General features: G+C 35.9%; 1 protein-coding gene across 10 annotated transcripts in view; it reads right to left on the bottom strand.

The window, feature by feature from the left end:
• The window catches only part of KHDRBS2 (KH domain containing, RNA binding, signal transduction associated 2), a 561,259-nt gene that overhangs the window by 377,078 nt on the left and 158,413 nt on the right, over positions 1-25,768 (bottom strand). For all 10 annotated transcript variants that reach the window (XR_001361536.1, XR_001361530.1, XR_001361531.1 and 7 more), the window contains exon 3: positions 19,640-19,756. Coding sequence is in view for 3 of the 10 variants with exons in the window: in XM_014537318.1 (XP_014392804.1) it covers positions 19,640-19,756 (117 nt within the window). In the remaining 7 variants the exon portion in view is untranslated. The remainder of the gene's footprint in view (positions 1-19,639; positions 19,757-25,768) is intronic.

The following is a 25,768-nucleotide window of genomic DNA, read 5'->3' on the forward strand; positions in this document are numbered from 1 at the left end:
CGGGGTGAGCGCCCCCCCCCCCCCGAGTGCACAAATTTTTGTGCACCGGGCCTCTAGTATATATATAATAAGAAGCCTACCATAATGGCCATAACGACCTAATGACCAGTCGCTATGATGGCCACGGTGGCCAGCAAACCAGACCGATCAGGGGGTGGGGCCGGCCGGCCAACCTCATAGCCCCTCTCCCCTGCTAGCCTGCCCCTGATTGGACTCTCCCACCCCATCAAGAGCGGGTGGTCAAACGCCCCCTCCCTTCCCCCCCAGCTCCACCCCAGATCATCCCTCCCAACCATGATAACCCCCAGCCTGCCTGCCCCTGATCGCACCCCCCACCCCAATAGGGGGTTGGGCTGGCCAGCCAACCTCCTACAGCCCCTCCCCCTGCCCGGCCAACCCCTGATGGGCCTCCACCACCCTGATCAGCCTGCAGCCCCTCCTCTCAGCCAGCCTGTCCCTGATCGCACCCCCTCACCCCAATCAGGGGCAGGGCCAGCCGGCCCACCACCCACAGCCCCTACCCATGGTTGGCCTCGCCCCCAATCGACCCCCCAACCAAAATTGGGGGTGGGGCCCACCAGCCAATCACCTGTGGCCCCTTCCCCCAGCCCGCCCAGCCCTGATTGGGCCCCGATCGGGGTGGGCTGGCTGGCCAACCTCCCGCCATCTCCTCCTCCCGATAGGCCCAGCCCCTATTGTGCCAGGCCAGCTGGCCAAATCCCACCTGTGCACGAATCTGTGCACTAGGCCTCTAGTTTAAATATAATACATTACTATTTGTGTTTGGTTGCTCTTTTGTTTCTCTTAGTTTTACTTTCTCTTTTCCCCAATTAAATCGTTTTTGAGGCTTTCTATTTCTGAGTAATTTCAATATTTCTTTTTTTAGCGTGACAATAAATAGAAAATTAAATGATTTATTTATTTTGTGTTCATTTTCATAAATGTTTCTTAACTTCCTATAAAATTTAGGCAATATCCTTTCCTGTTGTTCATTTTAAAGTAAATTTAGATTTTCTTCACTTTTTGTTATGTGCAATAACCATTACTACTCCCTCTTTGTTACTTATCAAAAGAGATAGGAAATATAGCCTCTTGCTTTCTGAGATATACCTTCTCTGCACAATAGCCCATTTCAAGTAAATATTCCATTTATTTTGCCCCTATGTTTTATCTGGAAATTTTTCTCATTGTGTTGCTCTCTCTTAGAATTTCAAAAGTTCATAAGGCCTAGACTTTTTAGGATCTTCAGATCTTGTAGTGGACCCAATTACTTCACCCATGAATTGAGATACAAAAACACCTTTAGCTTCTGTTCTTAGATTTACCTAATAAAATTTTGGGGATTTTTCTGTTCTTGTGCCATCAGACACCTTTTTTTTTTTCCCACTTCCCCCCTACAAATGATGATAGAATAAGGATCTTGTAGCTTTCATTGGTTTATTTCTGTCAACTTGTACTTTGGGGTTTGTGGAGAATAACTATCACTTAGTTTTAGTACAGATGTTGATTTGTTTATATTTTTGTTTTTTTTCTATGATATCTGTAATGTTTTTATCTATTTTTTTGCTACATATATTACTTAGAGAAAGGAAGTGGAGAGGGAGGGAGGGAGGGAGATAGATATTGATGTGAGAGACTAATATCCATCAGTTGCCTTTGTCACACGCCCCAACTGGTGATTGAACCCACAGCCTTGGTATGTACCTTGACCTGGAATCAAACCCATAACTTTTAGGTGTATGAGACAACACTGCAACAAACTGAACCATACCAGCCAGGGCCTAAATGTATTTTTTAAATGAAAATAAAAGAGTGAATAATCCAGAATATCAGAAACATAGAGAGGTCTAGTACATTGGAGCTTAAGAAATAATTTACATACTCATTTTGGAAATAAGTAACCCATTGAATACATTTTCTTTTCCTCATGCAATGCGAAGAGAGTGAGGGATCAATGCTGGAATGTAGTGGTTTGTGTAGGGATAGTGTGTTGAAGAACATTATAAAATTTATTAAACCACAGGAAAAATGTAGGATTTTTTTCAGTTCTAATTGTATTTAATAAGTACCTATCTAAAATTAAGTAATCAGATAAATATGGATGTAAATGCAATGCATATTTTGTTTTTTAAAACATTGTACAGAACTGCAATTTTCAAAGAATACTGAGCTGAGAATGGTAAAACCTGGATAAGACTTAAGTCTCTTATTATTATTTCTTTTTTTGAACAGACTATTTCAATAAAAATATTTGAGAACCCAATACTGTAACACGTCATTTGCATGTTTGTGGACAGATCTGATCCTTTGTTGACTGGCTGGTTAACTTGTAAACTAACTACTCGTTTTATGAGGAATTTCTGTGCTTACATATAGTAACTGTAATATTCTCTGGTTATTATATAACTAGTCCTGCAATGTAAAATCCGTAGTTACTCTAAAGCCACTAATTTCTATATATGCTTACATTTAACACACATCGTTAGTGAAACCTTTCAGCAATATACTTTTACCTTACTTTTTAAAAATAGGAGATCATGCTTTGAGAGTGTGTATGTGCAATGTCAAATAGTAATGCTCACTGGTAACTTGTTTTCTTAAAGACATTAGCAAATAACCTGCTTAAATAATTCAGTGTTCCACTCTTAACTAATCACTTTGGCAGAATGTGAACATCTGCTTGTCAACACATGGGATAAGTCACAAACTCCTTTGCCTTCGGGTACTGGCAGCACGTCCGCAAGACAGCTACAGTTGAGAAGTGATAATACTTTATTTTTCTCTTGTGACTTGAAGTTACTTTCTCTGACCTACAACTAGGATTCTGTTCAATTATTTGGACAAACAATGAGAATGGTAGCATTTTTATGTGCAGATGGATCTGACAAATTATATCCTTCAACCAATCCTAAAAAAGGATATACAATCCTCAAAAAAGTTAACCGTGGTCACAAATTAAAGTATAGTCCCACTAAGTATGGGTAATAGTCTCATATTTTAGAAATGTTATATAATAATTATCCAAGCATAATATTTGATAGCAAATACTTTAATAATGTTAAGATATAAATAATTCATAACCAAATCTTAGTAACAGGTACAATAAAATATAAGGGTAGCAATAATACTTGTCAAGATTAATACAGCCAGCTGTCTTGTATTACTTGACATTTAGGGGAGAGTTCCCCCCTGCCCCCATATTGATGGTGTATGAGAAAATCTTCAAATATGCCCTATTTATGTAATATTCTTGTTATAAAACTGTTTTATGAAAGGTATCAAATATTTTATAACTGAATAAACAATGCCTATCCTCTAGTATAATGTGCAAAATACAGTATTTGTGAATAAGTACAATTATGAGGAGTCATAACTGTGTTTAAAAATTGACTTGTAACTCCCATGGAAGAAAAACATTCTGTAGATTATCTCCCATTTCATAAAATAGCTGAGTGATGCATCTGCATTCAGTACCACTAATGTAGCACAAAGGAGACAAAGATCAGAAATCTAAGCAGCAAAGATAAAACAGAAGTGAACAAGGCATATTAACAAACTTGTGGATTTTCATAATAAATCAATTTCCTGGATTTTTCCCAAGTATAGCAATGATATGAAACTCCTGGATTATCATACCATAAATAAAACTCTATTAATATCATACATAGATTTTTTATTTTAATTTTTTTAAGTGAATGTGCATCTGTAGATATAAAATCCTTTACTAAGAAATAAAATTCCTTGAATAAGAGAAAAACAGGTACTATCTATCATCTGAAATAAAGCCTCCACCGCAGTGGTTCTCAACCTTCTGGCCCTTTAAATACAGTTCCTCATGTTGTGACCCAACCATAAAATTATTTTCGTTGCTACTTCATAACTGTAATGTTGCTACTGTTACGAATCGTAATGTAAATATCTGATATGCAGGATGGTCTTAGGCGACCCCTGTGAAAGGGTCGTTCGACCGCCAAAGGGGTCGCGACCCACAGATTGAGAACTGCTGCATTAGAGGAAAATACTCCTTACAGTCCCAACAAAAACCTATACATTGAACTTAATGACTAGAGGTTAATCTTACAGTGCAGGAGAAAAGAAAAGAGAAAGCAGTATCTTTCTGGAACAGCCACAAGAGATTCACCACTAAACTGTCAGAGCTGAGAAATGGAAAATCTGCTTTAACATCAGATGCGAGGGAGGAGATGAAGACTTTTAATATCACCACACCGGTGCACTGGCAATAAAACAAGGATCTTGCAGCATCTGTTCAAAGTCTGATGTAATTCTTTGGTGAGCATTCCCTTAGAACAATATAATTTTCTAAAGTATCAACCCTAGAGTGTGCAATTCTTCAGAGAAGGTTAAATTTCCCTCTCAGTTATAGCGTTTTGAAAATGCCACTGCTAATTACATGGAAATATTAGACACTTCATGAATCAATTTGGTAGAACTATTTAAATTGATGCAGAAGGCTTCATTTATCTAACAAATCTAATCTCTTTGACTAGGGAATCAGAATCTCCAGTTTGCTTATAAACTCTGGGATCTTAATTTAGGGCATTGCTGGAAAAATGTTCTCCCAAAACTTGATTTAGAAATGATTATTTGCATAATGAAAAATTAATAACTAATAAAAGAGTATTTCAGAGAACTAATAAATATTACTAATGTCAAGTAAATCATGTAAAAAATCAGAGAGTAAATATTCATCCAGTGCATTAGGAGTACATCTTTCTTAACTTTCTGAAAAATGTGCAGTCCTGTGATAAATGCATTTCTTATATTCATGAAAAAGATGGTATAAATGTCCTTGTGCTTTAACTTTTGATGATTTCAAAATTCTCTATCATGAAATTGTACATCAATACAAAGACAGATATGAATCTTCATAAGAGCTTGACTCACAGAGGGCAAAACTGGAAACAATCTAAACTACCATCTAAAGAAGTAATTCTAAATCGTGGTGCAGCCACACAATGGAAATCTTCTCCGTGATGCAACAGAACAAACTACTCATACACACAACAACATGGACACTCCTCAAAAACACCGTGGTAAGTGAAAGAATGTAGGAGAAAGTCTCTACTGCATAGATCATTTTATGAAATTCTGGCAAAAGGCTAAATGCTAGCAACAGAAAGCAGACCAGTGGTCACTAGGGACCAGGGGTAGAATAAGGCCCAAAGGAAATTTGGGGGTGACAAAAGTTTTCTTTATCTGGATTGTGGTCATACAAATAGAATTATGTATGCCTGTATACTTTAAAGTGGGAGGTCTTCATATATGTAAGTTATCTCCTAATACAAGTGAGGCAAAAAAAAAAAAAAAAAAAAATCTGGCCCTGGTGGTTTTAATAAAATCAATGGTTAGAGGAAAAATATCTGCACTAAATTTACATTTTGGGCTTATAATTTTAGTAATATTTTATAGCAATGTAGAAGAAATGTTGAATACTGTGGTCAATTTTCTCACCGATAAAACTCTATAGGGATGAAGAAGTGAGAAAAACTATCCTCCTGAAAAGGAAACTGGGCTCTCCAAACAGAAAGATTTCCTAGAGGAGCCCAGGCTGATCCTAGTCTTCCCCTGAGGATGGAGCTAGAGTTGCCAAGTGGTTACCTCACTGCTCTGCATGTGTTAGCGCTGAATGCAGACAGCAGCCGAGCCCCAGTGCACTGGCTGCTGACAAAGGCAGCCCAGCACGGGGTGCGCTTGTCCCCTTTTCCATCCAGGGTACGCACTATCTTTGAAACAGAAGAGAGGATGGATCAAGACATTTTCATAAATAAATTATAATAAACTACTCAATTGTATAAAGGCCAGATCATGTTGAAGACTCATGGTCAACTCAACCTTCTATAGTGTATGGGTAATTTTTATGTTTAATTTAAAATAATGTGCATCCATTTTCTATTTATGTACCTTGGGTGTAATAGTTTAAGTAACATCAAGAGACAACCTAGTAAAGTCTATCTGTTGTAATGTTATGGTTCCTTGATATGAATCTGCTAGTTAAAGCAAGATTTTCATGAAACTGGCTGGTCTTCATATTTATTTTCTTTCTTACATCTAATAATTAAATAGTTTTTAGCAATTTCCCAGTGATCACAAGCAAATTACAGTCTCTTCGGCAAAGGACACATATGTAATAACTTAATCAATAAAAATTTTTTAAAAAAATGAATGAATTAAACTAATGTCTTCGCTTCCCTGTCAACTTTAACAGTGTATAATCCAACATACTATGTGCCTGTGGGTGTGTATGATTTGGAAACACATGTTATATCTCTGATCAACTGACTGGAAACTAACAACCACACAGGCTCCTCATAATATTAAGGGTTGCTCAAGTTGAATTACTATGTCCCAGAATATTATGTTAAAGCCAAAGAGTTTCAAAACACAAACAACCAAAAATCCATAAAAATGTAGTTTTACTTTTCTCATACTATGAAATATTCTTTAAGAAATATGATAATCAGCCTGGCAGGAGTGGCTCAGTGGTTGAGTGTTGACCTATGAACCAGGAGGTCCCGGTTGGATTCTCGGTCAGGGCACATCACATGCCCGGGTTGCAGATTCGATCCCCAGTGGGGGCATGCAGGAAGAACCGATCAATGATTCTCTCTCATAATTGATGTTTCTATCTATCTATCTATCTTTCCCTTCATCTCTGAAATCAATAAAAAAATTTTTTAAGAAAAAGATAATCATAAGAAAAGGTTGCACATTCTTTCATTTTTTATAATACAAAATTTTTATTAAATATATTTTTATTGATTTCAGAGAGGAAGGGAGAGAGATCGAAACATCAATGTTGAGAAATAATCATTGATTGGCTGCCTCCAGCACACCCCTTATAGGGGATTGCGCCCACAATCCAGACATTTGCTCTGACCGGGAATCAAACTGTGACCTCTTGGTTCATAGGTTGACACTCAACCACTGAGCCACACCAACCAGGCAATAGTAATTTTTTAAAGAATAGTTTATTGCTTTTTAGAGAGAGAAGAAGAGAGAGGGAGAGAGACAGAAACAGCGATGTGGCTGCCTCCTGCACATCCCCTCCTGGGGATAGAGCCCACAAGGCAGGCATGTGCCCTTGACCAGGAATTGAACCAGTGATCTTCTGGTGCATGGAACAATGCCCAACCAACTAAGCCACACTGGCCAGAGAACCACATACTTTCTTTATTATTATTATTATTATTAAAAAAAGTATGAATAAAACTTTTAAATCTGAAATGTATAGAACTGCAATCCTGAAAATATTAACTCAAGACGAGGTAGGATATGTCTATTCAGTTGACTGCTTACTATCTTATTCTTTATTGTTTATGCTCCTGGATTTATCCAGGTAACTGTTGACTTAGATGAGTTTTATTTAAGTAAATATGATATTGGTTGTGCTGCTGAAGAAATAAACATCACTCACATATTCTAGTAATATTCAATAAGACAGAAATGAGAGTTATTCAAACACTGGAAAATTATTCAGGTTTTAAATTACTTTAGCTTTAAGTTATTTTAAAGGTAGATAGGTAAAAAGAAAAAAAATTAAGAAAGACTGGGAAAGACATTCCATAAAAGTGCCAAATGATAGAAATAAAATATTTTTCAAAACATGCAAATGTTATAAGAGAAAAACAGTAAGCCTGTTATAGAGAAAAAAAGAAGCAGCAAATAGAACCTAGAAATGTGAACATTAAAGCATTTGAAGACATTCCAAATTCTCTGAATCAAGGCCTACATTTTGCTTGCCTCTTTTTGTTATTGTTATTAATCCTCACCTAAGGATATTTTTTTCCATTGAATTTAAAGAGAATGGAAGGGTGTGGGAGAGACAGAGAAAGAGAAACATCAACATGAGAAAGACACATTGATTTTTTGCTGTCTGCATGCACACTGGCCAAGGCCAGGGATTGAGCCTGCAACCAAGGTAAGTGCTCTTGACCAGAATCAAACCCATGACCCTCCAGTCCATGGGCTGACACTGTAGCCACTGAGCAAACCAGATAGGGATGTTTGCTTCTTCTTTTAAATGCCATAGTGATGCTAGAATTGAAGATGTTCATTATATACCTATGAAGTCTAGGTGGTTTCTGATATTTAAGATATCAATTGAAAATACATAAAAGTGTTTTCTGTATTGCCATCTGGTATGCTCCCAGACAAATTAAGTGCTGTTAACAAGAAGTATTGGAAAATTGTGGGCACAGTTCGCAGAGAATGCCTTGTGAATGCATTCCTGGAAGAGTAAAAACATTGTTCTGGCTGCAAAAAGTCAAGTGGGGTAATCAATTGTGTTCATAGCAAAATATGTAAAATTTCATTTGTATCCTGAGCATTTCATTTTCCTCATTTTGACTTCACTCTTAGTGAACCAATACTCACAGAAAGCAGAAGTGAACTTGGTAATGTTATTATTCATGAGGCTGAGGAGCTGGTGAGTCCTTTGTTCAGCATCACTACCTGTAGCCTGAGTACAGACTTCTTTCCTTTTTATCAAGATTGTCAAGAGCTCAAACAATTCTCAAGTACTCATGACAACTCTACTTAGCTGAGGAGTGATTATATATATAGATGTGTTAACATTCTTAAAAATTATTGAGGATCCCCAATAAGCTTGTGTTTATATGGGTTTTATCTATCAGTATTACAAAAAACAATATACACTATATATATACACACACACACATATATATATATATCTATATATATATATGACTGAGAAAACTACCATTAAACTTTTAAATGACTAGTGAAATTAAGTTATAAGGAGAAAACAGAATAAGAAATCAAATAAACATCACTACAACTAATGAAATCCAGAATCCAAATTAGTGCTGATAATGCACTTGAGTTAAGTGCAGGATTTTCTCTTTAGCAATTTCACTCTGGGCCCATTATCCTCTTAACTACCCAAATGCTAGTATCTCTAAATTCCCCAAGCTGTGCTAGAACAAGTTGTCCAAGTTTCTCTTCAAAGAACATAGTTTATATCGGGGTCAAGTTTCAACACTTTAAAGCAAACCTTCAATGGCATCTTTCTAAAAACATACACAGCAACAACAACTTTTCCAACAAAGGCTTATCTAAGATATTACATAACATTATTATTTAACTTTTTAGATAACCATCCTCACCTAGTTTGACATTGAAATTACTCATAAAATTTTAAAATATGTGTTATGTCTTACTATGCGCAATGTAAACCTATTTAGGAAATATTTCTTTTAATACCCAATTCTATTAGAGTAATGACATATTTAGATGGGCCAATTGCTTTGGTTACTATATATGTGAGCAAAGCAAAGATAGGATCCAAGGTAAAAAAAAATAAAGCAAATATTATTAATATTCTTAAACATGTAGTGAGAGAGAAAAGCCACTAAATATGTAATATATGTAGTACTAAATGACATAAAATATAGTAATACCATATAAATGTATATCACTAAATTGAATCACCATAATACTCTGCTTAGAAATTCTTTCCTAATATAGGAAACTGGTAAAAAATAAGTAATTACAATGGGTCTATATATTGCAGGTAATATTGATGGCCCATGTACTGTATAACTTAATACATATCTAAGTTTTGCTATCTATAAGAAATATAATAAATGACTTATAAAGCAACAAATTTAGCTCATATTCTCAGCACAAAAATGCCATATGGTTCTTTTTTTGGCTAAGACAAATCTTTAAAAAACCAACTTGGTAAAAAAGAGGGACTAAGAAAAAAAACATATTGTCTCAATCATGGTTTGGTGCTTTCTATACGTTGCAGTTTATTTCCCTTCTGGGATCCATCTAGTATCCCTGATAAATGCAGGAGCTCTTGCTTTTTTAGGTTGTAGTAAAATTAAGAAGCTTTACAAAGAAATTGGAATTACCTACCCAATTAACCTTAAGTCATGTGACATTAAACCAGACATTCAAAGGTGCAATACTTTTTAACTAGAATGTTCTATTGTGGGGCGTGAGGGGTCTATGTCTCATAAAATGCCTGTACTAAGAAGAAATTGTTGAATTAACTTTCTTGGAAGCTTTCTCTCTTACTGGCAACTCTGAAATAAAACTTTGTCAGGTGCTTCAATCATTTGATTTGTGAACAGGCATAAATAAATTGAAAATAAGTGGTAAGTTATAGGACAATAACACAAAACATAAAACACACAAATCCAAACAAAACCCCAGACATTATCTAAGTCTATAGTAATTGCCATGTGAGGGCAGTAGAAATGCAAGAGAACGGATCTAGTATTTGGAAAGTCGCTAACAATGTTGAGAAGAATATATATGTATATAGTAGTAGGAATGTGCTCCAGTTATCTAGTGTTGCGTAACTAACCATGCCAAACTTAGTTGCCTAAAATAACCATTTTATTATTGCGTGTGAATTCTGTGGGTAAGGGACTCAGACAGAGTACAATGGAGATAACTCGAATCTGCTCCCTGAACCTGGAGCTGCAGACAGGAAGATTCAAGCAGTTGGTGATCACCCAAATGACTAAAGGCTGATAACACCTGGAGAGCTCTTTCCTTGCATGTGTAGTGCCTGGACTGAGGTGACTCAAAGACTGGGCTCAACTGGGACTTCCCACTGGTACACATACAAGGCCTCTCCATAAACTCTGACCTCCTCCCAGGGGACAGCTCAGGATTGTCAGAATCCTTACAAGGCAGCTTAGAGAGCCAAAACTGTGTTCTTGCAAATGAGGCAGAAGATGCACTGTGTTCCAGCCTAAGCTTAGAAATCATGAAGCAACACCTCCTCTGCAGTCTGTTATAAGCAAGTTGCTGGAACATCCAGATTTAAGGGGAAGAGAATTAGACACTACTTATCTACCTTTAAGTGGAAGTCAAAGAATTTGCAGCCATCTTTCAAACTGTCACAGGATGTGAAATTTAAATATTCCCAAGACATATCTGGCCTCTTTTGAGATTGGTTATATCTCATTTGAATTTTGGTTGTAATATTTTGGGTAAACAACAGGACAAAAACAGATAGGCTTCCTCTAAAAAAAGAAATCCATTATAATTCTGATTTATAAAATGTGAAATGTTTAGAAATTTCTCGGTTTTCTTATATTGGATTTTTAATAGCTTAATAAATAAAAATTCACAACATGATGTGAGATAGCTTGATTCTGTGATTCCCTTATTTCACTCCTTGTGGGAAACAAGGGTGCAGCCCAAATAACAAATGACAATGGTGAAAAAACTACTGTACTAGTAACATTAAAAAGTATATTTTTGTATATAATCCTGGGTATATGGATGAGACATTAGTTCTTAAAAGTTTCCAAAAGCAGGTCTTAATTATAAAAATTAAAATAATTTTTTTTAGCTGTGAATAAAATCTGACTAGAGAAAATGCAGGAGGCCATGGGGAAGGTGAAAAGGGGTATAGAGGTGATAAATGGTGATGGGAAAATAAAATTAAAAAGAAATAAAGTATTAAAGTTCTTCAGCTAAAAGTTAAATAAAATAAACTATAACTTTGATTCCCAATACATAAAACATTGCTACCTCATGCTCTGTCATTAAAGCTTATGAAGAACTGAGCATGAGTAGATTTATGACTTTTAGTTTCTTTTTTTCAAAGGTCAAAGCACATTATAGTGAATGACTGTATATAAAATGGTTGAAGATGCTAATGTGAAAAATTATTTCTCACTAATATCATGATATATTTCACTCTTCAACACAAACTTAACTATTTTGATGGTTTGGTCACTTGCAATCCAAATATATCATAGGTTGAAATAATGTTGTATTGGTTCACCATGAAAACACAGGTTTCAGTGTGTTCTCACAAAATATATATATATTTATAACAAAATGTTGCTCATGACATCTGCTCCTGTTCAAGTGGGCTATGTTACTGTAAGTTCTCAGAATTCAGATAAGAGAAACAGAAGAATACAGTAAAAAGCCAAAAGTCAACCCCCTACCTACCTGTAATTTATGATACACTCTTTGTTCTTCACAAATTCAAGTGATAGTCAAGCACAGTACAGTATTATGCTTATTTCTCTGTCTCTGTTTGGAAGCCAAGATGAGCGAGGCAGAAATCTTGAGACAGAAATGTTGTTGATCTACTGGACAGATTATCAGGGACACAGCTAAACTGAAAATCAGAGTATCTAGGCTCTTGATTTTGTGGGATTACAAATTGCTTTGTTGTTGGGGATATTAAAGAGTTGAAACAGGAGTCTATGTAACCAACCCCAGCCTGAATGACAAGCAGTGAGCACGGCCTCACCCCTCAGGATCTGAGAGACTACCAGGCTGTTTGATGTGCGGCATTAGCCCAGAAGCCAAATGAGATAGGATGTCTGGTGCGGGGTGCACACTCCCATTGCCCACCAGGCAGCCGCATCACTTTGAAGATTTTTAGCTGATTTTATTGTTGATGAAAATCAATCTTGCCATGGAATCGGAAAGGATTTACTATAGTTGCCATCACCAAATACATGACATGCTATGAAATAGAAACTGCACTTGTTATTAGCATATCAAAGAGAGAAAGACTAGCCTGGAGAATTATCACACATTGTCAAATAAAACACTACCAAACAGCGCTTTGCTTTGAACATATATTTAACTCATATGTTTTAAGACCACATGCCATAATTTCAACCAAGCTTATTAATAGTGGGCCAAAACACCTTTCATTACAAAAGCACTTTATTTGCAATGTGGCCATTTGTGATTTCCATTTAAGAACAATAGAAACACATGCAAGAAATATGATTTCATGATTTCCTGCTATTTCCTCATTCTTACCTGGGAGTGTTCAGCCCTTGTCTGATTTTCTCAAATCTCTCTAAAATTTTTCCCTTGGACATAATATGTTTGTTTCTCACTCTTTTTAAAGGTAAGACTGTAGCCAGACCAGTGTGGCTCAGTGGTTGAGCATTGACCTATGAACCAGGAGGTCATGGTTTGATTCCGGTCAAGGGCACATGCCAGGATTGTGGCTCGGACCCCAGTAGGGGGCGTGCAAGAGGCAGCTGATAGATGATTGTTTATCATCACTGAAGTTTCTATCTCTCTCCCTCTCCCTTCTTCTCTGAAATCAATAAAAATATATTAAAAAAAAGATAAGACTGTAGAACCACTGTTTCCTCTCTTCTTCTTCACCATCTTTGCCATCCACATCACTAAAATTAGCAACTCTATCTGAAGCTAAAGTCAGTTACCCCTGAAGAATCCTCAGAAGCTGCTGTTAGAGAAGCCGGCAGAAGTGTGGTTATTTAGAACCAGCTGGCCATATGGTGCACGAGGAACTTAGACTTTAAAGACATTTCTGAACTGCCAGTTAAATTCCTCAGGTATTTTCAAATACTGCAAACATACTGTATATTTTACTTTCTAGATGTTCTAAGGTACCTTTGATCAACACAAATAAAAATTTAGCTTCTCTTCAAGATTCTTAGATGGTTTTAGATTGAATAGAAGGAGTTCACATATTTTGGGATTTGACCAATTTGGGAACGAACTCATGAATATAAGGTATGATTTTGCTACTGGTGTTACCTTGGATACTACTACATTTTATTTCATTTTTGTTTTCTTTCTTTGCATGTAGAGTTATTCGCTAGGTATAACAAACTAAAAAGAAATATTTACCCATCACTGCCAAAAACAAAAATAATGAATAAAAACATTCAACTTGTTATAATCTTCTTACTACACCAGAACTCTAGAACTATTTTCTATATTATGAAGTTAATTTTATGATGATCCTGTAACAAATCTTAAAACTTTGTATTTTTCTAAAGATTAAAAAGTCTTGTTAGACCTATAAAAACAAAACCAAATGAGTTTATCATTCGTTCACCTACTAATTCAAATAATTGATAATTTCTTACTTTTTTTAAACAAAGTTTTAACCAGATCAGGCCACTTAATTAAGTTCTATGAGGGCTTGAGTCATGTCTAATTCTTATTTTCTATACAGCATAATATTTATCTACAGTTGGACACATAGCAAATATGTAAGAAATATTTTTGCACAGTTATTTGGTGCTGACTTAGACAACTATTCAAATATCTCCTTCAAGGTAAAGATCAAATTTATGACATACATTGGGTAGCATCCCAGCAGTATACCCAGCAGAGAGAAGCATCTGCATATTTCCTAGAAAGTTGAGCTAAGACAGTAATTATAAGCAAGGCTATTAAACCAGTTAGTCTGCAAAGGTCTCTGACTATGGGGCTTCAGAACAGATGCTGACCCAGGCTTTGCCTGCAGGTGCACAAGGAGCACCTGGTATGCTTTGTTTATGTATGTATGTATGTATGGATGGATGGATGGATGGATGGATGAATATGTATTTATTGAATACAATTCTGAAAAACAGACTAGCTGTGTGTATTAAGCTCCTTAATGCCTGCTGATATAATCTTCAAACAAACACCACTAACTTATGTAGGCTTGAGCTACCAAGCACCATTCAATTTATACAAGCGGGTTTTCATTTCCTTTTTCAATGAGTTTTGCCTTTGAACAAACAAAAAAACAAAAAGAGGGGGTATTCTTTAATCTCAAGACTTACATGATTCATATTGTGTTCACTGAGGCCCTAAAAGTTTGCAAAGTTATTTCTCTAAATATTTCTAGCTCTCTCTTTTAATATCTTGGTTTATTCTCCCTCTCTCTATGTGGCATTTATATTTATTTTATATGTGGGTAAATATATGATATCATATGTGTAGTTAAATATATAATACATATGTATTCCATTAGTATACATGCATATGCATACACCTTCTTACATAAATACATGCATACATATAATGGTATGAGATCACAAGAGGGAAGAAAGAAGTCTGAAGACTAATCCCTGGGTTTGCAGGGCTGGGAGAGAAAGAGGAGCCAGTCATGAGGACTGAGGAAAAAACAATAAAGAATTGATGAGAGTTAACTGATTGTAAATGACCCTTTCAATGAGTTTTGTACCAAAGGTGAGCAAAGAAATAAGGTGGTAGCTAAATGGGAATAAACATAGTTGTAAACAAAGATATGGCTACAGTTGTCATAATAGTTACACAGATGTGGTTGCAGATAAAAATACAGATTCTCCTTTAGAGTCATTGCACCTGGAATTCTCTCTCTCATTTCTGATTTTTCTATCGTTGGTTCCTTTTCATTATGCAGAGTCCTACTTGATCATTGTATCAAAATATTGTTCCCACCACAAGTAACCTCTTTGCCCGTCCTCTGTTTTATTTTAATCTATACCAATAAAAGGCTGATATGCAAATTAACTGTCACTCCATGACAAAGATGGCGGTGCCCATAGCCACAAACATGGCAGCACTCGTAGCCACAAAGATGGCAGCACCGGCCAGAGCCACGGAGCCAGCCGGAGTGGGCGGGACATTTGGCTTTCTTCGGATGGGACGCTTGGCTTCCTTCGTCGCCCCAGCGATGAAGGAAGCCAAGCCTCCCACAAGCCCTCACCAGCCGCCGAGGGCCTGCCTCTGGGCGGTGGCCATGGAACTGGCCGGAGCAGGCGAGAGCTGGCTCCGGCCCAGAGCAAAGGTGGAAGGCGGCTCCAGCCCAGAGCGAAGACGGGAGGCGGCGGCCAGAGCGAAGGCCCAGGTCCCGAGTGCCAGAGGGAAGCCAGTGCCGTGTAGCCACAAAGATGGCAGCACCGGCCAGAGCCATGGAGCCAGCCGGAGCGGGCGGGACATTTGGCTTCCTTTGGATGGGACGCTTGGCTTCCTTCGTCGCCCCAGTGATGAAGGAAACCAAGCCTCCCACAAGCCCTCGCCAGCCGCCGAGGGCCTGCCTCTGGGCGGCGGCCATGGAGCTGGCTGGAGCAGGCAAGAGGTGGCTCCAGCCCGGAGCAAAGGTGGAAGGCGGTTCCAGCCCAGAGCGAAGACGGGAGGCGGCGGCCAGAGCGAAGGCCCAGGTCCCGAGTGCCAGAGGGAAGCCAGTGCCGGCAGCCAGGGTAAGGAAGTTCTACTCTTGCACAAATCTTCATGCATCGGGCCTCTAGTCCTATATAATAAAAGGCTAATATGCAAATCGATCTAAAGGTGGAACGACTGGTCGCTATGGTTTGCACTGACCACCAGGGGGCAGATGCTCAATGCAGGAGCTGCCCCCTGGTGGTCAGTGCGCTCCCACAGGGGGAGCACCGCTCAGCCAGAAGCTGGGCTCATGGCTGGCAAGCTCAGTGGCAGTGGCGAGAGCATCTCTTGCCTCCTCACCTCTATGGAAGCGCTAAGGACCCCTCAGGGGATATCCCCCAGCCAGCTTAGGGCCGCTCCCTGCCGACAATCGGATATCTCCTGAGGGGTCCCAGACTGCAAGAGGGCACAGGCCAGGCTGAGCCCCTCGTTCCCCCTCCCCCTCCAGTGCACAAATGTCATGCACCGGGCCTATACCATAATAATGATCAGTGCCTGAAAGTATAAAATGTGTTTATTCACTTGTTTACTGTCTGCTTCTCCCCCTGGAAAGTAAGCTCCAAGAGGAAAACAATTTTTGTCCCATTTTTACCTGTCAACTAGAATGGTGAATGGCACACAGTATGTCTAGTAATTACTTCAATTAATGCATAAATATATGCCTGTGTGGCTGTGTATATACATAAACACATGCACACTTACAGTGCAGAATCCATTGAGTTTTACGTATATGTTAGAAAAAGAAAATCATATGAAATATTCCTGCCTGTTCAGGCCATGTTGCAGAGAAGCAAATATCAGCATAGTAATCTAAAATTTACCAATGATTATTTTTTTTTAATTTTGAAGTGTTTACTAAGGTAAACTTTTATGTACCCATGTGTGTACTTTTATTTCAGCTGTGTGTCCAACACCCTTTGCAGTTAAGGACTTATCTATATTCTAAAGAAATTTATTTTATAATGTAATACATTATTATGGTTATTGCTACTGTTATCATTAAATGTTTTTATTTTGTAAAAGAACAATATAAATACACAAAGCATAGCCAAACGTGATGAACCACCAAAAAGTAATCAATGCAAAACAGGACCTTAAATAACGGGTAATATCTGTAATTTAAACTTAATAGAAATTTAATAGAAGCATATTTGCTTCATGCTAAATTTTTAAATATTCATGCCGGTACCTAATATGCTCACAGGGAAAAGGCATCCAATTTAAAACTTTATGAACAGGAAAAAATGTCCAGGTATATATGTAAAAGATACGTAAGTAAAAAATATACAGCCATCTGCATGAAAACCTCTGGGTTGGCAAAAATGACTGGGACATTTCTCTGGCCATTTTTGTCCCATTTTTACCTGTCAACTAGAATGGTGAATGGCACACAGTATGTCTAGTAATTACTTCAATTAATGCATAAATATATGCCTGTGTGGCTGTGTATATACATAAACACATGCACACTTACAGTGCAGAATCCATTGAGTTTTACGTATATGTTAGAAAAAGAAAATCATATGAAATATTCCTGCCTGTTCAGGCCATGTTGCAGAGAAGCAAATATCAGCATAGTAATCTAAAATTTACCAATGATTTTTTTTTAATTTTAAAGTGTTTACTAAGGTAAACTTTTATGTACCCATGTGTGTACTTTTATTTCAGCTGTGTGTCCAACACCCTTTGCAGTTAAGGACTTATCTATATTCTAAAGAAATTTATTTTATAATGTAATACATTATTATGGTTATTGCTACTGTTATCATTAAATGTTTTTATTTTGTAAAAGAACAATATAAATACACAAAGCATAGCCAAACGTGATGAACCACCAAAAAGTAATCAATGCAAAACAGGACCTTAAATAACGGGTAATATCTGTAATTTAAACTTAATAGAAATTTAATAGAAGCATATTTGCTTCATGCTAAATTTTTAAATATTCATGCCGGTACCTAATATGCTCACAGGGAAAAGGCATCCAACTTAAAACTTTATGAACAGGAAAAAATGTCCAAGTATATACGTAAAAGATACGTGAGTAAAAAATATACAGCCATCTGCATGAAAACCTCTCAGTTGGCAAAAATGACTGAGACATTTCTCTGGCCAGTGGAAGCTTATAGTTTAAGGAGAAAAACAGAAAATGTCAGTAAAATGTATGACATGAAAATAGAGTAATTAGCCTGTTATAGTTGTTCAGGAAAGCCCTGCTGGGGAGATGATATCTGATCTAAATCTTGAAGAATATATCAAAGATCGAAAACACACAATACCACGTTTATATTGTAAGAGTGTGAGATATCTGGAGAAAATATAACAAAAAACAATATCAAACAATATACAACAAACAGATATAGATTATGGTGTCATTCTGTCCTCATTTATAGAAAATCTAAATAGTTTTTTGGAGGAGGGTAAAAGCTTATAACTGGGGTTACCACCTCTTAAATACCTTTATTATTTCTTCTACATGTACTCAGAGAAACTACAGGCAGGAGAATTGACAAGAATGTAGTTACTTTTGCAATTATATACTGTATAGAGTAATCAAAAGTTACTTAAAATAAGAGACTAGTAAGAAGCATCCCTTTTGGAATGTATGGAAATCAATCCTTTCAAACAAAGCATCATTTGGAGAGTCTGCCTCAAACTCCATATATAGACTTATTACAATTAAGGTAAAAGAACGTTATGTATGCAACATGCACCAGTTCGGTGATATTTCTCATTATAAATTCCTTCATTTAAGATGTTCCATTAATAGTTAGAAGACACAATTCCTAAGCAATTGTCTAAGTAATACCATAGTCACAAAAATATATGAACATTCTATTTTCCATAACAAACAAATTTAAAAAGTATGACGTAGTCAAATAATAATACCATAAAACATCCACTATTTCTCAATGAATTTTAAATGATCCTTTAGGAGGACATCCCTAGAAATACTTATTTTCCAAAGTGTTGAATTCTAACACACGGACAATTGCTATCAATTTATAAAATGGAGAAATGATAAAGTTCAGATGTGCAATAAATCATTTCAAACATCAAAGTTGATATATTTCTTAGGCTATTGTTCTTGTGGGGCTAGGTAAGTTGTTTAATATCACTGAAACATTTTTTAAAAGTGGAACTCTCTTAGATTGGGAGATAAGTATATATAGTTGCCTCTGGTAAAAAGATCAAAGTGAAATAGAGCAGAGGGATAAGATGAATGTGATTAGGTGACACAGTGGAAGAGAGAAAAGGGATCCGATCGGGAATTAAGGAAAATAAGCATACACATATAGAAACATCCCACAGAAGATGCTAAAAAAGTAAAAAACATTTGATTATAACCTACACCAAGGATTAAAAGAATAAAAACACAGAATTACATATTCTGAAAAAAAGGACTGATAATTTGTTTTTATGTAAATAGAGGGCATATCTGCAAAAAGTAAAAACATTTGATTATAACCTACACCAAGGATTAGAAAGAATAAAAACACAGAATTACATATTCTGGAAAAAAAGGGCTGATAATTTGTTTTTATGTAAATAGAGGGCATATCTGAAAGGCAACAGAGTGGCAGCAGAAGGTGAAACTCATAGGAAATGATGGGAGAACCATTGAGATGTGTTTGTAAATTTGGCCGTCAGTGGTACAGGTAACCTCCTGTGTGTGTTAAATATCAAATTCAAAGTTCAGTACCTTTGCTTTGTCTCTCATTGATCCTTTGCCCAGGATAGACATTTTAGCACCTGTTTCTTCCTGTAGCCTCTTCAAGGAGTTTCCTCTTGGTCCAAGCAATTTCCCCACAAAATTGAACTAGGAAACAAAATCAATAGAATGGTGGTTTTAAGGCATAGAAGAAGAAGAATTTGCACCAAGAATAATTAAGGGGTTATGGGCATTTCAAACTTCACCATTGAGAAGAGAGTTATGCTATATGCATATACACCACACCAACACACACACACACACACACAAACACACACATATACACGCACACACACAGAAATCTATTTCAGACCTCTAATCTGGCATCTATTTTAAAAGGGATGTCCCTTCCTAAATGAATGCCAAATTAGTAATATGCTAAACTTATCATTTACTATATCAAATAAATAACTCACTTATTTAAGAAAGTAGTGAGAAGCACTATGGTTTAAAAAGTTTCTAAAGGCATTTTTTACTAGTCACATTTGAAATAAATGATTTTAACATGTCTATGAATTTTCAAAATTTCAAAAGTTAATCTTTAAAATTGATGTTTAAAACAAAACTTGATATTAATGTTTGTTAAGCATTGTCCTCTATATTCTATTGCAAATTTCATGATGGGTAGAAAAAGAGACTCAAATTTTCTTTAGTCTTACATTCTCTGTGTTAAAGAGTTGATTTTAGGATCAGCAAATAAAGGATTTGGATGCATAAAGAAAAGTTTAAAACACTTCAGATAGAGCATATATACAAAAGAGTTTGTCTAAGTGGAACAGTGTGGGGGAGGTCTATCCAATTTTTTTATTCATCCTGAAACATGGTTGAAAACAAGTGAACTAAGAGCACTTATCAGAGTATGTTGTTATCTACTAAAAGGAATATTATCAAACCAAATCACTAGGATAATGAGTAACTGATTTAAGTAATACACAAGGCTTAAAATGTTTCAAAAAATAAGCTGGAGGATTAAGGACAAGATAAATAAAATTAACTAAGTGCCTTCTAAAACAAAATTTTTCCACAGTAAGAAATATACTTAATGGTGAGAAAATAATGCATTGCTACTACTTTCAGGGTAAAAAAAGGATGTCTGCTCTTACCACATGTACTCAATACTGTACTGGAGTATGGATTGTGTGCCCATAGGCAAATAGATAAATTGAACAGTATATAGTTCAGACAGACCACACATAAATGGTCAACTGATTTTCAACAGAGGTTCCAAAGCAATAAATTTGAAAAATAAAGTGTTTTTAACTAGTGGTGCTACAACAATTGGATATTTATATGCAAAAAAAAAACAAAAAAAAATGTATGCCTTACTTTTAAGGCAAACCTTATTTTGAGATCTATCATAGATCTAAACATAAAAGCTAAAATTATAAAGATTCTAGGGAGAAAGCATATAAGAATGTCATTGCAAACTAAAGCTGGGAAATGTTACCTAACTGGAAAGCAAAGAGCACTCACTACAACTTTTGCTGATCTAAAAACCATTAAAAAGTTAAATAGACAAGCCACAGATGGAGAGAAATACTCCCTGTGCATAAATCTGAAAAATGACTAATATCTAGAATCTATAAAGAACTCCAACAAGTTGATAATTGAACACACACACATGCACATCAGAATTGATATAACAAAAAAAAACAAAAAAAAAAGAAAAGAAAAAAGGCCAAATGTTGATGAGAATGTGGAACTTCTGGAGCAATCACTGTTGGCAGTTTAAAATGACACAACTAACTAACTACTTTGGAAAGAAGTTGGCAGTTATTTATTAATTTAAATATAAAGCTCCAATATGACCCAGTAATTCTATACATAAGTATTTAACCAAGAGAAATAAATGCATCTGTTCACAAAATGACTTGCACAAGAATATATATGACATCTTATTCACAATCTCTTTTAAATTAATAAACCAATGCCCATCCAAGAAAAGTGGATCAACAAGTTAATGCATAAACAGAAATGAAGTAGTTACTGATTGATACAAAGCATGAATGTATGTCACCAACATTTATGTTCAATGAAAGAGTCAGATATGAAAGACTATCTCATGTTAGATTCCATTAATACAAAATTTTATATTCATCTAATGAATATAAATAAATTGAGATAGGTCATGTTCATGAATTGGAAACAACACTGTTTACATAGATTTCTGGTGTTCTCAATCACACCTATAAATTCAAAGCAATTCTAATTACAAACACAATAGGATTTTAACAAATTTATCTATCAACTTATTCTAACATTTATATGAAAAGGTGAAAGACCAAGAATAGCCAAAACATTCTGAACCAGAAGAATAACTTCAGGCTATTCCTAATACACAGTGTTAGAATTCAGAAGAGTGGCTGCCTATTGGGAACTGAAGTTGGGGTTGAATGGCTGGAAAGTCACATGAAGGAAATGTCTGAGGTGATGAAACTGTTCTCTATTTCATTGACGGTATAGTATATTTTTTGTCCAAAACTCATCAAGCTCCACACTTAGCACCTGTGCATTTCTCTGTATGTAAACAGTGCCTCAATTAAGAATGGAGAAAAAATAAATTAGAAAGTTGAAAGCTCACATAAATATTTTCAATATATATCATAATGAAATGTCCTACCATGAAATACTAGTCCCAAGGAGTTGTATAAAGGAGTATCACTAGACCTTTAGGAAATATATTATTCCAATCTATGTAGACTATTTCGGAGAAAGAAGTAGGGAAATTGCCCCAACTCACTTCAGGAGGCCAGCATAACCTTGATACCAAAACCAAATCAGAAAAGGGAATTTATAGACCAAATCCACTCATGAAACAAAACCTATTCAACAAAACAGTAGCATAACCAAGGCCAGTTGTATACAAAAAAAGACAAAACAAAACACACACACACACACACACACACACACACACACACACATGATGTTGGAATTGTCTTATTGTCTTTATCATAGATAGGTACATAGGTAGTTTAAGGTTGGAATTGTCTTTATCATAGATAGGTACATAGGTAGTTTAAGATTTATAACCCCCAATTGCAATTTGCTCATTAACAAATTAATGAAAAAAAAAAGGTTAACATTTTATTTGAACAGAAAAATACTGTTATAAAATTCAATCATTATAAAAAATATCACTTTCAAAATGAGTAAAAGTTTCCTTTACCCAAGAAAGGTTTCTACTGAAAACCAGTAAGAATAGTATACTTAATTAGTAAAATAATATCAGAAACAAAGTAAACATTCATCTTCTTGGTGTTCTACTTATCGTTGATAGTTCAAATCACGGCATAAAGTAAATGTTATTAGTGTTTGTAAGTAAAAAACAAGTACCATTTATGGTTTATATAATTAAGTACATAAAGAGCTTTAAGTAATTACAGAATTATTAAAGTAATTTAGCAAGGTGTTTTATATAAATTCAATATAAAAAATTCAAGTGTATACCAAAACATATCGTTAGAAAAAAATTAAGGGATGTTATCTAGGACAGCAGTAAAAAGTGAAAATAGAATTCCTAAGAATAAATTTAACTATGTATGTTCACACTCTTTATGGAGATTATCTAAAATATAGAAAATACATTAATAAAACCATCTAATGAATATAAATAAATTGAGATAGGTCATGTTCATGAATTGGAAACCACACTGTTTACATAGATTTCTGGTGTTCTCAATCACACCTATAAATTCAAAGCAATTCTAATTACAAACACAATAGGATTTTAACAAATTTATCTATCAACTTATTCTAACATTTATATGAAAAGGTGAAAGACCAAGAATAGCCAAAACATTCTGAACCAGAAGAATAACTTAAGGCTATTCCTATGACATACAAGGATTCATTATAAAGCTGTGTCAGTTATGATAGTGTGTAAGTGTAGTCCTAGACCTAGGGCATAGACAGACAACAGAACAATGGCATACAGAAACAGACTTCTGCTGATGTTAAAGTTCTATATGATACAGGTGACATTCCTGACCACTGACGCAGAACAATGGCCCTCTATGATAGCCATGTCCTAATATCCAGGATCTGTAAATATGTTAGCTTGCAAAAGGGACATTCTAATTGTGTTTGAATTAGGAGTTCTGAGATGAACAGACTATCCTGGATGATCCAGCTGTGCGCAACCCCCACATAAATTTAAGAAGGAGTCAGCAGAGTCAGAGGTGGCAGTGGTACAATTCCATTTTGGAAGGGGCCAGCCCTGAGCCAAAGATTAAGGGCAGCTTCTAGAAACTGAAAAAGTCAAGGAACAGATGCTCCCCTGGAGCCTCCAGAGGAATGCAGCCTTACCAACACCCGACTGTAGCCCATCATAACCACTTCCGACTTCTGACCTCTGTAACTGTAAAATATTAAGTGTGTTGTGTTTTAAGCCACTAAGTTGGTGGTGACTGTTAAAGCAATAATAGGAAACTGTGAATATGCCAAGAAAAGAAGGAACTATTCAATACATAGCACAACTTACTATCCATAGTAAGAAAAAGATAAATATTTCCTTAACTATAACAAAAAATATATATAGATGAATTATAGACATACGTGTGAAAGGCAACATTTTACAATTTCTAAGATGAAAATAGAGGGAAATTTTTCCTAAGAGTTCTAAAACAAGACATTAAAATCTCCTAACTGCAAAATAAAAGTTCAGTTAAAATGAAGAATATCCACTAATTAAAATACACTACAAAGTAGGTGAAAATATGTTACAAAGTTGGAAACTATTTCTATTACATGTTACCAATATAGCATTAGTTTACAAAAATAAGTAAAAAAACTGTAAGGAAAAGACATTATATGTAGATAAAATCATAAAAATGTCATTCACAAAAGAGCAGAATGGCAAAAGAAAAAATTTATGAACACTTTACCCTCATTAGAATTTAAACAAAAATCAATTTAAGACCACAATGAGATATCATTTTACATACACTATGATGGCAGAAATGAAGACGTCAGAAAGCAAACAAAGGCCAGAATGTGGAACCATGGAGACTGGCAGACCCTGCTTGTAGGAATGTAAACAGACACAACCATTTTGGCAATGTCTTGTAAATCTGTAAATGCATTAAAACTGTGTGAATGCAGTAAACCTAGTAAAATCTCTAGAGAAATGTTAGCACATGCACAAGAATATTCAAAGTCTCAATACTTGAAGTGCAAAAATAATTGGGGGGAAATGTCCATTAATTCGAGAATGGTGTGCTGTCAAATGGATACCATACCAACACTTGTTTATGTCTCAGAAACAATTCCCAGATTTTTTTCCACATATTCTTCCTTTTGTGTTGGATTTTGTCAATAACTGCAAGTTGCATGAGAATCGGAAGATGGACAATTGTATTCCATTATTCTTGGCAAGCCATTGGTGGTCAAACTGCTTTACTGACCTCTACATGATATCCCACTGGGTGGATATGGGAGCTCCCACAGACTTCTCCATAACCTCCCAGATGTAGGTGCAGGCAGGTTTCAGGCTCACTTCTACACTGCCCATACATGGTAACTTTCCTAAAGTCCTGCCCCCCAATCTCTTTCAAAAGTCATGTTAGTCCTGAATTATGTATTATAACTATTGGATATAGAGTGTATTGTTTTCCTGAGAAAATCATGACTGGTATAAATAAATAAGTAAACTGTGAAATAAGATAGTAGAATATTATACAGTGATAAACACAAATTACTGATAACTATGAAATCTCATTAACAAATCCTAGAAATAAAATTTTGAATGAAAAATTCAAACTCTAGATATATGACACTATTTTTATAAAACACAAAAACAAAAACAAAAATACAATTTTACTAGTAAATAAATAAATAAATATATCCTATCTAATAAGATAGTAATATGCAAATTGACTGTCACTCCAACACAAAGATGGCCGCCCCCATGTGGACACAAGATGGCCGGAAGGGGAGGGCAGTTGGGGGGGACCAGGCCAGCAGGAGGAGGGCAGTTGGGGGGGACCAGCCAGCAGGGGAGGGCAATTTCAGGGGACCAGGCCTGCAGTGGAGGGAAGTTGGGGGCAGTTGGGGCCTGGTTGGGGGCAATTGTGCTGGCAGGGGAGTAGTTAGGTGTCGATCAGGCTGGCAGGCAGAAGCGGT

This window comes from Myotis brandtii, unplaced genomic scaffold (assembly GCF_000412655.1).
Source record: "Myotis brandtii unplaced genomic scaffold, ASM41265v1 scaffold176, whole genome shotgun sequence".
Classification (NCBI taxonomy): domain Eukaryota; kingdom Metazoa; phylum Chordata; class Mammalia; order Chiroptera; family Vespertilionidae; genus Myotis; species Myotis brandtii.